The sequence below is a fragment of the Dasypus novemcinctus genome, chromosome 7 (genome assembly GCF_030445035.2).
Source record: "Dasypus novemcinctus isolate mDasNov1 chromosome 7, mDasNov1.1.hap2, whole genome shotgun sequence".
Taxonomy (NCBI): domain Eukaryota; kingdom Metazoa; phylum Chordata; class Mammalia; order Cingulata; family Dasypodidae; genus Dasypus; species Dasypus novemcinctus.
The window spans coordinates 100,814,092-100,830,766 of NC_080679.1; the positions used below are offsets into that span (position 1 = coordinate 100,814,092).

At 34.2% G+C, this 16,675-nt stretch overlaps 1 protein-coding gene across 2 annotated transcripts in view; it reads right to left on the reverse strand.

Annotated features, from left to right (window-relative positions):
• Positions 1 to 16,675, reverse strand: part of EPC2 (enhancer of polycomb homolog 2) — a 164,993-nt gene that overhangs the window by 7,762 nt on the left and 140,556 nt on the right. For both annotated transcript variants that reach the window (XM_004462233.5, XM_071216440.1), the window contains 4 exons: positions 11,719 to 11,910; positions 8,147 to 8,236; positions 6,934 to 7,079; positions 6,479 to 6,822 (listed from right to left, as the gene is read on the reverse strand). In XM_004462233.5, coding sequence (XP_004462290.2) covers positions 6,479 to 6,822; positions 6,934 to 7,079; positions 8,147 to 8,236; positions 11,719 to 11,910 — 772 coding nt within the window. The remainder of the gene's footprint in view (positions 1 to 6,478; positions 6,823 to 6,933; positions 7,080 to 8,146; positions 8,237 to 11,718; positions 11,911 to 16,675) is intronic.

Consider the following 16,675-nt stretch of genomic DNA (forward strand, 5'->3'; position numbering starts at 1 on the left):
TAGACATGTAATAAGTTATGCAAAGTATAGTCTATTTTCTATGAAAAGGGAGTTGTTATGCCCTAGAAACGTACAGATCTACAATTATACCCTCACTTCTGTTCTATAACATTATCATTAAAATTTGTATTGGACCCGAGGGGAAAACTGTTCCTTAGATAGCAATTTTATTTTTAAAAGATTAAAAAACCTGGGGTTGTTATGGTGCTCACTCTAAAATTTTAATATTACCTGTATTTCTGAAGTATACATAAGTTATTTTACTGAATTACCAACAAAATCAAATGTCTTTCTTTGCACGTGTAAAATTCACTGCAAGTGTTCTGTTTGTAAATAGAAAAAAACAGGTTTTAATTCTAAATTTACAATCTTCAAAACCAAATGAAAATTTGAAGTATTCATGAATTTCCAGCTGTTTGAAAACCTTGGGGAAAGAGATGAAAAATAGTTTATTAGATACAAAGGCAAGAATGAAAATCTCAAGTTAAATCCCAATAAACATGTTTAGGTCCTATGTGTATAGAGTATAGCAATTCAAAAGAGAAGGACTTGGAAACTATGTTAGGAATGTCCACTCCCTAAAATCTCGTGTTCAGTTTGTATGGCATGGAGGTTTATGTTGTAGTGAAAAGGTGAGAGGTACAGTAGTTATCAACTGAGGAAGAAACTAAAGAGAATGTACTTTTAGCATCTATTTCAAGATTGAGAAAAAAATGAGAACAAGACTCTTTTTAGTCAGATAGTCAATAGTCAATTCTATTGTATTCTGAATTAGGTTCAGAATACAGTATGAACCTAATTAAATAAGTGGAAAAATCAAATTGCATTTAAAAAAATTATTTTTGGTTTAGTGGTCCATAGCTAACAAATGCCAATTAAAAGTATTCTATTTACTCTCATGAACGGATGATCATTTATGTATATATTAGAAAGGGATGCTGATAAAATTTGCTTTTTTTTGATATGTCTATATTATTTCCCTCTCTTGTTGAGACCATTAATTTGCTCAATAACCCCACCCTTTTTCCCCATAGAAAACTCAAATTCCAACCTAGACTCAATCCAAGTAATTCAAATTAATAAGTCAGTGTTTTACAACTTTTTAAAACTTGGGGTGATGATATAAAAATATCTCACCCCTGATCCCATTCCTGGTTGAAAATCACTGATATAAACTTAGTCGAGTTCTATAATATAGATAGGTATGCTTTTAAAAATTACACTCATTTTATCTCCTCCCTCTCATCCATATTCTCGACATCTAGCTCTTTGTTTACTATAAGGTGTTTTGTATTTCAAAAAAAGCTGATGTTCCTCATCCAGAATTTTCTAGAGTCCTGTTTAATATTACTTCAATTCCTGCAACACAAAACTGGAATATGTACAAAACATCCTTTCTAACTGACCCCATCTCTCTGATGGGGTGAAGGTAAAGGGATAAGAAACATGGTTTTAATGATACAGGCACAGTACTGAATTGCTATTCTCAGGGTTGACTTCTGGTAAGTGGAGGGTGGTAATTTCATTGAAAGCATCCTCTCTACTATTTTCAATTCATAAAGTTACTGAAATACTTCTATCAGAGATCAATTTTTAGATGACATTTAGTCAATAAGAGGCATGCATTAAAATATAGTAGGAAAAGGTCATATAGCTAAACAAATTTGTTTAGGAATGAGATACAAGAGAGGGGGCCCAGCTTTGGGGAGGGTGACAGTGGGATGATGGTGGTATGAAAAGGAAGCAGGAAACTATGAAAAAGAAAGCTTTTTGTTTCTCTTGCTTAGGGCCCAGCCAAGTTCTTTTCACTAGTTGCTCTTAGGTTGCTAGTTTAAAAGTGAAAATCATGCTGTTGGTCCTTGACCCATCCAAGTCCTATCAGTTTAAAAGTACCCATAAAATCTTGTTTCTGTGAAAGTGGCAGTATTTTACTATTCCAGATAGATGGCAACTAAAAAGTTTGGCAGATCTCTCTGGGTAACATTTTAATGGCTAGATATACCAATTATGTAATTTTACGTAATTTTCACATATCCAAGATAGGCCACCGTGTACACCAGTAATGTACTTGTTTCTAAATATGTTGGGCATATAAATGGTAAGTTTTTTCACTAAAGCCTCTAAGTCTTCTGGATATTTTCTATATATCTGGTTCATTACCTATCTTGGATTTTATCAGGGCTATTACTCCTGAGATGAATCCTTGTACTTTTCCTTAGAATACTTGTCACCATCCTTGGAATGTTAATCCTGTTTTCAAAGATCCTGAGCCATCCCTCATTTCACCCTTTAGTTTCAGATATGGAGTTCTTGTATGGTAGTGTGCCTAGGTTGACCCTTTATCACTGTTCCCTGTCATATTCTGAGAGTGATCCGTCAAATACATACTATGGGTACGTTAGCTTTTATACTTTTATAATAATTTTAAACTCCTATATCACTGTTTCTTAAACTTGGGCCCACAGAGACTGTATTCTTGGGTATATATAAAATCTTTATAAATATTTGTTAACTTTATATTTTTGTTTCACAGACAAACTAAAAAGAAACATCTAATGGAAATACATTCTGGATCTTCTGGGTGACCATCCCACAGAAGAATATGGACATATAATTTTTGTGCTTATGTCTGCCTTTTTTTTCATAATTTTAAAACTTTTAATGTAGTGTTTCTCACTGGGCTAAGAAGATGTATTCCTGGGAAGCCATGAATTTTTCAAATTTGAGAAACTCTGGCCTACACCAAGTTTTTAGTTTATGAAGAACATCCACCATGGGAGTAAAAATTATCTTAAAGTCTAAATGAATATATTATCTAGCATTTCTTCATCTACCAGGTAGGCCTTTGTTGTAAGAGTTCTGATATATTCTTTTATTGAAGCAATGCTGTCAATAAGCAAATATGTTTGTTTTTAAAGGATAGATATGGGGCTGTATTTTTTTGCAGGGGAGGGAATCTTAATTCAAGTCTTCTAGTTTAAAGAGCCAGATAAAAGTTCACATAAACCATTGGAGCTACACTGAGGACACATCTAATCCTTAAAGTTATTATCTGTCCCGGACTAAAAACAGCATAAAATGTAACTCTCTCATAGCTAAAGCACAGCTAAAGGCAAACTATGGAATAAACTGCAAAAGTGGGGGGAGTGGGAAAATAAGGAACCAAAGGAAAGTGAGAATTACGAAAACAGACTAAAATTCCATCTAAACTTTCAGATACCCAATCTAAACAGCTACAATAGAACTTTATTACTTCCTTTTAGCATTCATTAAAATCTTTAATAAATCTATTTCTCACATTTGAAGCAACTCTAAACCAAAAAATAAATTCTTGTGAGTACCATGGCTAGTTGTTAAAAGTTTTACCCATCATAAAACTTTGATGCCTACAAGTATTTTATGGAAACTTAAGAGGGAATGGTAAAAGAAGCTGGATAAATTTAAAAATCAGGAATTTCTCTTGGAAAACTATATAAAATGTTAATGATTGACAAATTGACAAGATATTTGGAGCTAGTCAAAAATGTTGTTGGTATCTATCTATTCTCTGCCTATTCAGTATATTAAAAGAGATCAGAAAAAAAAAGAGATCAGAAAAGAAAAATAAAAACATGTTAACATGCAGCCATGCATTAGTCAAAACCAAGATAAATATAAATTAATCAGGCCCTTGAAGTCTTAACAAGGAAAGTTATTTTTAAATATAATATATATTTTGTTGAGTTTTGGATATAAGAGCATCATCGCAAAGAACAGTTAAATAAATAATACTGCAGTTTCAAATAACTAAGAACCTTATCCCCTATTTATACAAACTATGTGCTGTAAACTCCTTGAAATTAAAGATTACTGGCTTGTAAAACTTCAAGTTTTAAACACTTAGTGCTATGTACATAATAAATCCTAAATAATTGTGAAATTAATTTTCCTTGGTGAGATACCTGCCATGTTCAGCACATTCATTCTACCTTTCCTTTTCTCTGTCCTGCTTCTACTCTGAGAAGAATTTTTCAATTAAGAAAATGTACCTTTAATTTACTTAACAATTACAACATATATCTCTTTAAGATGAAAAGTCTTTAGTTTTGTTATTGTAACACCTGGAGATAATCTTAGTTCCATAAGTCCGTTAAGCATGATACTGAAAATAACAATTCTAATGCCTAATTAAGAAATTAAAACAAACAAAAAACACAAAACCTTGTGGCCTCAATGACTGGAGATTCACAGTCAGTAGAGCTGAAAAACTTCAAATAAAATCCTTTGATCCTGTGACAAGTAATTAAATATATATTTGAAAATCGTGATATAAAAATATTGCCTTCTAATGCAGTTAAGCTGTTGCTTAAGCCTTAAAAATTTTCAAGGCTTTTTCAAACAAAATGGTATTATGGTGAAGGTATTTAAGAATATAAGATAGAAAAAATTACACAGACCAAGAAGACTACTCTTTTTTTTTTTTTTTAGGATGCTCAATCACCGAGCCACATCTGCTCCCCAATTAGAGTTTTTGTTTGTTTGTTTTTAGGAGGTGCTGGTGATCGAACCTGGGACCTTGCACAGAAGCAGGTGCTAAACTACTTAAGTAATATCTGCTCTCCAAGAAGACTAATTTTTTTCCTGATGATAAAGGAAAGGTCAAAAAAAAAAAAAAAAAAGACATATACATATTTACATATATAAATCCTATAGCCTATGGAGTATTTTGTTCTGTTAAATGAAAATAAAAGTTAACACTGTACATTTGTGATTTAAGCCTTGAGACGTGCATGCACATCGCAAGATAATATTTTAAACTCTTATTTTACATTGATGCATGGCAGTGTCACAGAATTTTAGAGCTGGTTTTTATGGAATTATTTAAAAAACATTAAGTTGTGTGTTTTATTAAAAGCATACACAGTACGGACCATACAGAAAAATATACAACATATATGCATTTTCTTCAAGATTGAAGTTAAATATTAGATCTACAGGGAATGGATGTGGCTCAGGCAGTTGAGTGCCTGCTTCCCACATATGAGGTCCTGGTTTCAATCTCTGACCCCAGTACCTAAAAGAAAAAATTCTCTAGTATATCAGGAATTTATAGTAGAAAGCTACAAATATGTGGCCATGTTTAAGCTGAGTAGAAACATATTAAAATCTATATATTGGTTTGGTAAAAAGTGATAGAAATTATATTCAGTCTATGCTCAAATCTAATTAAAAATGGCATATATGATATATTTTAAAAACTCTGTTTGGCAAAAATTATTTTGAGTAATGTTCAATACAGGAATTCCAGTTCGGTTAAATACTTGAAACAATCTCTTGGAGTTGGCTGAAAAAAGATTTGACCTATTATTTGTCAACTTCCTACTATCTTCAGATTTCAAAGAGTCTTGCTACATATCAACTCATACTAGGTAGTTATCCATTTCAACTTAAAAAGCTCATTACAACTTAACAGATGCATGAGCTTTATGTAAGCGGGATGCCTTTTCCTTACCCAAGTTCATTTAGAGAAAATGAATCAACTAATTTGGAAAAATGATATACCAACTTCCAATCATTCAAACAAATTCAATTTTCCATTACAGCTTTTAAACAGATAAATGTCTAGGTCAAGTCTGAAAAGAAGCAGTTCAGTACTTAAAAAAGGCTGAACACTATTGAGACTAAATTTCAAGCTAAAATGACTTAAAATTACTGTATAGCAGTTTAATATAATAATTCTGCATACTAAAAAGTACCATCAAGGAAATAATTTAGAAATAGATACATTTTACAGAAAGAAAGGATACTAATTGTATAAGTCACATCACATGTATTTTGTCTATGGGTACCCATGCATTATTCACAATATACACATTATCAGAATGTTTATAAATTGTACATACTTGTACACATGCCATAAAGATTACATTGTAGATTCTCTAGCTATTATACATTATTTACAATGCATATGTCATGAAAATATTAAATTAGTAAGAACACAATGTCCCTTAAAAGGGAAAAAAACATCAATTTCAACCGGAGAAATAAGCTATCAGACAAAAACTACACCTATTCATAGGGAGCCTCTTAAAATTTTTGAAAAAAAGAGAGCTTTCAATGCTACTCTAAAGGAGCAAAGCTTACATTTAAGCAAAGTTAATACACAATGTGGAAAATTTTCTTTAACGAAGCAGGTAGTATCATGCTATGATGATCTGGTGACAGCTTCTATTCAGTTTGCCCTCCTACCCGTTCTGCCTACATATTCACCATACCAGACCTAGTGGTTAGGGCATTTTGGTTAAAATGTGAACCATAATAAGAGTTTTGTTTCTTAAGTTGGAAAAAAAAAACGTAGTTTAAGATAAAATTTCTTTCCTGAGTGGGATTATGAAAGTAAACTTTCAAAATTTACTCTAAGAGTTCATTTACTGGAAAAGGAAACGAAAATTGAGAGAAAAGAATAGTAGGATATACTCTTAACAAAGTCATAGCCTACCTGATATGCCATTCTTGCTGGTGTTTAATACAGCTACAGATGCTGCAGAAACTCTTTTGTCGTTCACAGTCTGCCCTGGTTTTCTTGAGGTACATTCGTCACTATCACTGTCCTGTAAATTGAGTAGCCTTGGCTGGAAACACTGTAGTCGACATGATCTGATATTGCTTAATATTTCAGAAAGGGACAGTCTATTTTCACAATGTTTACTGGAAGCATTGGTCCGAGATAAATTAGAAGAAAAGTCTACAGGTTGAGAAGAGCTTGAAAAGCCATTCAGCATTTCAGGGTCTATCTGTTTTAGGATTGAGTCATGTTCTGTGGATATTCGGTCCATTATGACTCTGAAAAACAACATAAAAACAAAGTATTAACTGAAAGAATTTATCAACATTTTCTCTATACATTTCCTTCCAGCTTGTAAACAAAAAAACATCTCAAAACAAAGAGTTTACCTTCCACCTCTGCCAATTCGCCTCCTTGCAAATCCTATGCATCTCCTTGGAACTGTAAGTGTTGTAAGGCAATGCCTATATCTCAACTTATCCAAATCTGCCAAGTCTGAATTTTCAAATGAATGTTTAGTTTGGTCCAAACGAGGCTGCAAAGAAAGACAAAAAACCTCATGGAGTAAATCTGAAATGCAGAAAAGTTAAATCATGATAAGAATAAAGTAACTGCAGCACCATTAGCAGAACGATTAAAATCTAAATGTAAAATCATAAAATTGGGGTTTAAATTATACTAACTGGGCAAAATTCTAAAAAATTAAATAGAAAGTTCACTCACCAAAATAAACCAAACTGAATTTACAAATATTAAAAAAAACCATATCTTTAAAGTACAATATGGTTTTTCACATGTATGCTATTAGTAATTTATAGGTTTTTGAGATAAACCAGAAGGAAAAAGAATTTCTGAACAAAAGAATTGTACTTCAAGCATGCATGGGTCAAGTTGAAAGCTGCCTCTAAACTTTCAAGAAACAAACAGCCCATTTCTTTGCCTTCCCATTCATCTCATTTCTATTTTTCTGTGTTTTACCATTTGGATAATAATTTCCCCTTCTCTCCTCAGCATAGAGATAGGAAGGTAAACAATTTCCTAACTCTCCTACATATAACTCCACACACACATCCTGAAAAAGTAAGTGTATATGTTTATCATAATGCAACAATAAAAAGTTTCCATAAACCTTATGTAAGCCAGCCTCATTACTGTACAGCTATGTCTTATCTGAAAAAGTGAGCATTTGGGAGTGAAATTCACTCCTTGAAATAACGGCTCCATCAGAACGTTACTTAACAGCATAAAACAATTTTAAAAAGTTATGAATATAATTATTAGAGAAAATATTACCATATGTGAAGTTTAAAAATTACTTTATGTTTGATTCTTACTATGTACAAGATGAGCTTGTAAAACAATCAATTTCCATAAACAATCAGCAGCCACGAAAGGTTCCAGAGTCAACTAAGAGATTCTGGGCTTACCTAACTACCACTACCGGACTCAGTACTCTTCAGCATCTTTTAATGGTATCCACATATGGAATGTTAAAATGCTGATGGATTTGCCATTTTTAGATCTAAGCCACCTTGATGTGGGTAATTCTAGTTCCTATTAATTCTAGTTCACAAAAATACCACAAAAAAACAAAGTTCTTACAGCATAATACTGGCATCCTGCCCGCCTTCTGAAAGCACAGGGGCCGTCAGGATCATTTTCTTCTTCAGGTTCTGATACTGGGGACGGTACCTAGGTAAAAGGGGCATTCCATTTAGGGGTTAACAAAAGTCATGGATCAATCTTTATAATGATCAAATATTAAAATTATTATCACAAACATTGAATCATTTCTACCTTACACGCAGTAGGCAGTGAATTTCTCCCAAAATTTTAAAGACTAGTAGATATTTTCTAATATGGTTAAAAAGCATTATTTTCAAAGGACTAGTTCTTGCCGGTAAGCACACATGGTATTATGCTTGTTTAATTGTTTCTGGACAGGAAACGTGACAGATTTAGAATGAGAATAGTTTTTATATATCATTTATATTTTGTAAATAATGTATATGGCATGAATACTTGATAATGATAGAATGGCTCACCTATAAGTGGCTGTGATTTTATCTAATAACTTTACCTCTCTGTAATAAAACAGAAAACTAGGAAGTAAAAAGAGGTCATGCATTGTACTCAAAAGGAGAACCTCATTTTCCCCACCTTTTTTTCTTTAAATGACTTCTTTTTTTTTTTGAGGTACTGGGGGCTGGGATTGAACCCAGGACCCTGTATGCAGGAAGCTGTTGCTCAACAACATCAGTTCTCCTGGATTGGTTATTTTTGCTTGTTTTTGTTTTGTTGTTGTTGTTGTTTAAGAGGCAGTGGGAACCGCACCGGAGACCCCTCGTGTGGGAAGCAGATGCTCAAAAGCTTGAGCTACATCCGCTTTCTTAAACAACTTTTAAACTTAGCAGATCAGAAGCAGAAAATTAGAAGAGGAAAGACTGGCTAAAGGTTAAGTGAGTACATGCAGAGAGAAGTGATAAGCCTTCAGTCTGACAGCAAAAGAATAAACAAAGACTTTTAAAAAGCTGTCACATATTAAAAAACATTCTGTTTGGGGCTATATGACAGCAGGTCAAATATCTCTGTGTAATCTGAGTGGACCCCCAGGACATTATAGCACACTTTATAAATATGTCACCAAGAACAGATGAAATGATATACAAATATACTCTGATATGACAGAGAAAGAATGTTTTAAATATATTTCTACCCATAGTGGTTAAAATAAAAAATTTTGGTACTTAAGTTTCCTTGTCTTGCAATTTCACTTTGTAGTACATCTCATTTTCTGACAACACTGGCTCAACGATATCTACTTGCAAATATTTGAACCTCACAAATCCTTCTCTTCCTATTTTGTGAGGAAAAATTTTTTCCCCCACATTATTTCCAAACTGTGGTAATTACCACTGAGCAGGGTCATCCAGGGGAGAAATATATTTGTTTGAGGTTTTTATATACTTGCACCAACCCTATGAGGGAGACAGAAACAGTAAGCTGGGACTGACTTTTCTTCCTGAGGAACCAAGCCCCAACCTGGAATTTGAAAGGAAATCCTAAATGTGAATTTTATTCTTTGGTTCCTTTGCAAATCATCTACCTCTTCTAAAAAAGACATAGAAAGTGTCACAAACAAGGTCTCAGAAATTCTTTGACTAAAGAATTATTACCCCTTCTTCTCCACCACGGAGATTTCCCAGGATTGGATTCCAGGAGTTAGCCGGGAACATAGGAAGAGAGCTGATCTTAGGAGAATCAGAACCACGATGGAGAACAGAGTTTTTGTTCAGCTCTGCTGCAGATCAGCTGGCTAAGTCTGGTTAAAATACCTTTTCTCTTATGGCTCCCTATTCTTTTATTCTTTGTTTAGTGGATAAAGAAACAGCATACAATTACTTTAAGAATCTTTTTAACAACAAAGTCTTGATTTCTTCAGAGCTGTGTTCTAAACATTTGCACCACTGAAAGATATCCAATTACAGGTAAACACTTACTTACTCTTTAGCAACATGGGATACCATTATGAAAATTAATGAGGAGTTCCCAAAGACCTAGTATAAGGACTCAGAGGAACCTAAAAGTTTCAAATGTAATTTTCAGGTAGGTTTGGGAGGCTATAGAAAAACGTAAATTTAGAAGAAAAATGAAGATTCTTTAACACATGAGGAATTTCCTAGCATGCTGAGGGAGTTTTAATATAAGGTTGGATGGCTAGTTCTAGCAACAAGGGAAGTTTCTACAGGTTGTAGTTTCTCATGGCATCATTCTTAAAGGTCTGGGAATGAATAGCAAAACTTTCCAGGTTCTCACTGCTACACCCAAGATGAGCTATTATCCATAAATTTATCTAACCATATCATTTTCTTACTTGAAATTCTTTATTAATTCTCTACCATGTATAGCATAAAGGCCATTCTCTATTTGGCTACTGCTCCAAGCATCAATGCTTTTGCCCTCTTTTCCTCTATGTTCTATGCTTCACCAGTGCCAAACTGTTAGCGATTCCCTAGCAGTTTTCTCTGCCTAGAAAATCCTTTCCTATACTTTCTACATGGAAAACTATTAGGGCATTATTTTCCTCATTCCTTTAAAATGGTCATCTGATTCAATATCTCAATATCCCATGGCTATTCAAAGCCTTGCCTGAGTCTAACTGTAGGATCCTGTGACAAAAATAATGAACAACTTTGTTGAGTGCTTTTAAGAGTAGAGTAAATGAATTCTATTTTTGTACATTTGTTACTATGCCTATGAATATTACCTAGGGTAAAAATAAAAACTAAAACATAACAAAAAATTAAAATATTATTTAGCCAAAAAAAAAAATACATCTTAGTGTAAACTACAGACTTATAGTTACAGCAATAAAGTATTTTATAAACAGTCCTGATTCCAAACACAAAATTATTTTAAATCAAATTAAAAAGAAATATGATAAAGCTGATACTTTAATATTATAGTATTCATTTCCTATATCATATTGAAAAAAGACGGTATTGTTAAATTAGGTGCTGAATACCTCCTTTTTTTTTAAAGGATCCTTTTAAATATAAAATGAACGTCTTGTTTTAAAAATTGCATTTTTTAATTAAAAACATTAAATTAGTACATTTAAATTACAAACATTTTGCTATAACACTTTTGCAACAAAACTAAAGATTTTCATAAGTTAAAACTTGAACCAGTTCTTCTAAATCTTCTTGAGAATTAACTAATTATTGACTAACAAATCAGCAAAATTTACACTAAAAGTTGTAAAAGTACAATGCTGGTGAAATGTGGTAAAAAAAAGGTAATTATAATAGGTGGCAATGTGAAATTTACAATTAAGTAGTAAATGTCTTAAAATATTGATAACCTTTGGCTCAATAATTCCATTTTAAAAAATCAATTTAAATACTGAGGAAAAGATAAAAATGCACGTTTGTTTATAAAAGGGAAAAACTGAAAACCAACTAAATGCTCCACAATGGAATAAATTCTATCCAACTGATGGAAAATAAAAAGTTAGTAAATACCCTTTCAGTGGCTACATAGATAAGATGGAAAATGTTTATGCCACAATATTAGGTGAATAAAGCATGAATCAAAATTCGAAGATGTCGAATATGTTTTAAAAATACAGCAATATAAAAGAAATGCCTTTAAAATAGTTTTAAAACAAGCACCTGTGGAAATTCATCTTCATCTGAGCTGTGAAAGTCATATTGCTTAATGTCACTCTTATTGATCACAGGCAATGTCTCAGGAGTGGGTTGCTGAGATGTTATCAAAGCCTCTGCTTTAGGCTTCTTTGGGTATTTCTTCTTTTGACGAACCACATCAGAAGCCTCTTCTTTCAAAGACAAATGATGAGGGTGCTGTTTACATGAAGATTTTTTTCCCCAAAAGGAAGAAATGAAAATCATATTAGAAATCATGAAAAACTACATTGCTCTTTGAAAATCATACATTTTTACCCCGGTGATGTTATTTACTGTTTTTAATATGCAAAAATTATTATACAATCATAAATTGAAAAAAAAAAAACAATTTCTACAAGCCACAATGAAAATTGGTAACAGTATTTATATTTAATTTTTGTATTGTTATGATACTTAAAACCAAGAAGTTAGTGATTCGTCAATCGCTCTATTATTTATACAGTCCAACACTTAAAAAAGTATTTAAACTCAATTCTTACTTAAAATTACAACTTGATGAAAATTAATGACTATTTTATTTTTAACTTGAATTGGATTATAAATTCCTTAATTCATTTCTATCTTTATTATTAACCTTTTTTATTTCTAGAGTTGGTAAGTTTTTTGAGAAAAATAAGCTTATTAACAAGGAAACAAATTCTTCACCTTTTGGAATTTACAATTACTGCTTTAACTGAATAATCAAACTGTTCTAAGTGCTCCAGAGTTGGTGAAGGTACCCAAGAGGCCAAGAGGCAAAGGGACTGGCTGAAAGAGTGGGTGTCTATAAGTCCCCTACCTCCCAAACAGAGCTTTGTGTCTATTTTAACATACTTGCATTCCTTATAATAAAAAAAGATTACCATGTTGAAAAGTTTGAAAATGACTACTCCAAGCACCAAAGTATAAGCAATAATGAAAGCATAAAAATACTGAAGCAGTAATACATTACTCCATGTAGTCAAGGTGTTAAAATCATGTTAGGGTTGAAAACACGGGTACACAATGAAACTGCTTCTTAAATGCCAAATTATTTAGTGAGATATAACCTGTTTCATACAATGGATATATATCTGCCATCAAAAAGAAAAGTCCAGGCCCCATTCCATCAAGATAACAGAATGAGAAGCTTCTGCTCCTCCCCTCCAAAGAAACTTTGAGTAACTACTACAGAAGGGGTAGAACATCTTCCTCAAAGCTCCAGAAAACAGTAAAGGCCTGCAGTAACAGGCAAGGTCTACACTAAGAAAAGGGCTACTTAAAAGCAGTAGGATCTGGAAGGATCCTTTCCCACTCCTCACCAGCTTGGGTGGGACTGGCCCATGTTCCCAGTGAGGATCCCTGGTCCAGAGTAATCCTTGTGCACATACTGGAAGCATGAACGTCTGGTCCAGTCTGTCTTGTGGTGGCCTGATGGACTCCCTGCCCTAGAACTTGCCCTGCGCATAGAAGGCAGCTCATGGAACTCTCCTACAGAATGCTGTGGGAAGGCAGTCAAATTGTGTTATCTGGGGCAAGGAAATGTTGGCTATAGGACATACAGTAAGATGCCTGGGACAGTGAGAAAACAATTTCCTAGGGAAGAGGGGACATTTGGAACCATGTAAATGGGAGAATTTCTAGGGCCACATGAACATACACAAGACAAGACACATAAGCAGAAAGGATCAGAGAAGTCCCTATGCTTTAGCCTGGAGCTATTCGCTAAACTTACTATATGGTTAAGTACACAGAAAAAGTGCTCACACAGATCAATCGGTGGGGACTGGGAAAATAGCTTTTTTTTTTTAAGCTCCTGACATTCAAAGAAAGCTCTGCCATAACACTAGCTGTATGCAAGGTTAAAGGACAGACATCTCAGAGTCTAAATTGTAATGATAAGGTATTAATATAAATCAAAATGCCTAGGTTTCAACAAAAGATTACAGAACATACAAGGAAAAAAGAAGCAATGACTGAGGCAAAGGAGAAGATTAAAGCATTAGAAACCTTCAATGAGGAGAACCAGACCTAGGCATACCATACAAAGACATTTAAAAAATGGTTCTACATATGCTTCAAAGAGCTACAGGAAAAACATCAACAAAGAACTAAAGGAAATCAGGAAAATTATAGATGAACACAAAGAAAATATCAATAAAGAAATGGAAATTATAAAAAGGAAATAGAGCTGAAGACCACAGTTACAGAAATGAAAAATTCCCTAGAGAAGTTCAACAGCAGACTGTGAAAGGCTGAAAAATCAGAGAACCTGAAGATAAGACAACTAAAATCATCCAGTCTGGGGAGCAGAAGGAAGAAAGAAAGAAGAAAAGTGAATCGAGCCTGGGTAAACTGTGGGACACCATGGAGCATACCAAAATATGCATTTTGGAGGTCCCAGAAGGAGAAGAGAAAGAGAAAGGGGCAGAGAGAATATTCAAAGAAATAATGGTTGAAAATGCCCCATATTTAATGAAAGAGAGGAATGTATACATTTAAGATGCTCAATGAACTCCAAACAGGAGAAATCCAAATAGAACCATTCCATGCATATTATAAACAGATGTCAAATGCCACAGATAGAGACTACAGAAGGCTATAAGAGAGAAGCAATGTCATGCACAAGAGAGACTCAATAAAATTGTTGATTTCTCATTGAAAATCATGGAGGCAAGAAGGCAGTGAAATGACCACATTAAAGACATATTTAAAGCAAAAAAACTGCCAATCAAGAACTCTAAATTTGGCAAAACTGTCTTTCTAAAAATGAATAAGCAATTTTTAGAGATTCCCAGATAAAAGCTGAAGGAGTTTGTCACCACTAGACTAGCCCGAGAAGAGATACTAAAGAGAGTTCTGCAGGTTGAAAGGAAAGGACAACAGACAATAGATCAAAGTCACATGAAGAAATAAAGATCTCTAGTGAGAGTAATGAGAGGAGTAAACATAAATGCCAGTATTACTGTATTTTTGGTTTGAAACTTCACTTTTCACTTCCTAAAGGATCTAAAAGGCAAATACACAAAAAAGTAGTGATAAATCAGTGCTTCTATTTTTTATTTTTAAAAGATTTTTATTTATTTCTCTCCCCCCTCCCCGTTTTCCTGCTTTCTGTGTCCATTCACTGTATGTTCTTCTGTGTCTGCTTGTATCCTCATTAGGGGGCTCCAGGAACTGATCCTGAGACCTTCCAGAGTGAGAGAGAGGCGATTACTCCCTTGCACCACCTTGGCTCAGTTTTGCTAAGTCTTATTTTCTCTCCTCTGTGTCTCCTGTTGCATCATCTTGCTATGCCAGCTCTCCACATTGGCTGGCACTCCTACACGGGGGGCAGCTTTCCCATGCAGGGCGGCTTTCCCACACGCGGTGACACTCTGTGCAGAGATGCATTCCTGCATGGGCTGGCACTCCATGTGGGCCAGCTTGCCCTCACCAGGAGGCCCTGAGCATTGAACCCTGGACCTCCTATATGGTAGATGGGAGCCCAAATGATTGAGCCACATCCATTTCCCAAAGCAGTGGTTTTAGACTCATAATGTACATATATGCAATCTGTGACAAGAACTACATGAAAGTGGGGAAAAGGGTTATAGAAACAAAGGTGGTATACACTATTAAAGTTAGGTTGGCATCTATGGAGGTTTGGAGTTAGAGTTAAGTAACCCCAGAAAAACATGTTCTTACACTTAATCCATTCCTCTGGGTATGAACCCACTATAAATAGGACTTTTGACGGGGTTACTTCAGTTAAGGTGTGGTCCAAGTCAACCAAGATGGGTCTCAGTCAATGGAATTCATACACAGAGAAAGAAAGCCACAGACAGAGCAGCCAGAACTGAGAGTCAACAGAACCTGGAGGAGAAGGGAGAAGCCAGGAAAGGCCGCCATGTGCATTGCCATGTGACAGAGGAGCCCAGGACCAAAGGTCACTAGCAGCCAGCCCCAAAATGCCAGTTTTGGGGAAGAAAGCATAACTTTGGTAATGCTTTGATTTGCACTTCTTCTAGGTTCAAAACTGTGAGCCAATAAATTCCCATTGTTTAAGTCAACCCACTGCATGATATTTGTCACAGTAAGGAAACTAAAACAGCATCAAACAAAGCAGAGTGTTATGTTATTTTTAAGCACCATGGTAACTACAAAGAAAATATCAGCAAATATGAAAGCTCACAGAGACAGAAAATAGAGTACAGTACAGTAGTGGGAACTAGGGGTAATGAGGAGGTAATGCAAAATGGGTATAGGGTTTGTTTGGGAAGATAGGAAAGTTTTAGTAATGGAAGGTGTTGAGGGTACTGCAGTATTGTGAACGTGATTAATCTCATTTAGTGGTATCCTTGGGAATGATTGAGATGGGAAAATTTTTGTAAATATGTTGCCACAATTAAAAAAAAAGAAAGAAAGAAAAGGAAGCAATTAAAGATACAATGACAATTAAATGCAATATATGATCCTGGATGGGATCTAGCAAAGGAGGAAAAAAGGCTCAAAGGGACCTTATTGGGACACAGGAAAGTACTGGAATATAGACTATAAGCTTCATATCAATGTTAAATGTCTTAAACTTGGTAACTGCATTAAAGATGGTTACATAAGTGAAGAACCTTGCTCATAGGAAATGTACATGGCAGTATTAAGTTTTCAGAAAATTGATTGATAAATAGATTGACAGATCCAGGGATAGATACAGCAAGTGTTGTAAAATGTTAAACATTGGTGGATCTGGGTATCTGGGGGTGGGGTGTGTAATATGAGTTCTCTGCATGGGGTTTGTATTATTTGACTAACTGTCCTATAAGTTTGAAAGTGGTCCAAAATAAAAAGTAAAAAAAAAAAAAAAAAAAAAAAAAAAATCCAACTTCTTAGAAGCTATCCACATTTTAAGGTAGCATTTGTGACAAATAATATAATTAACTACGTGTCAGTGGAGTAGCCACAGGGACCAGCCATATATCTAAGA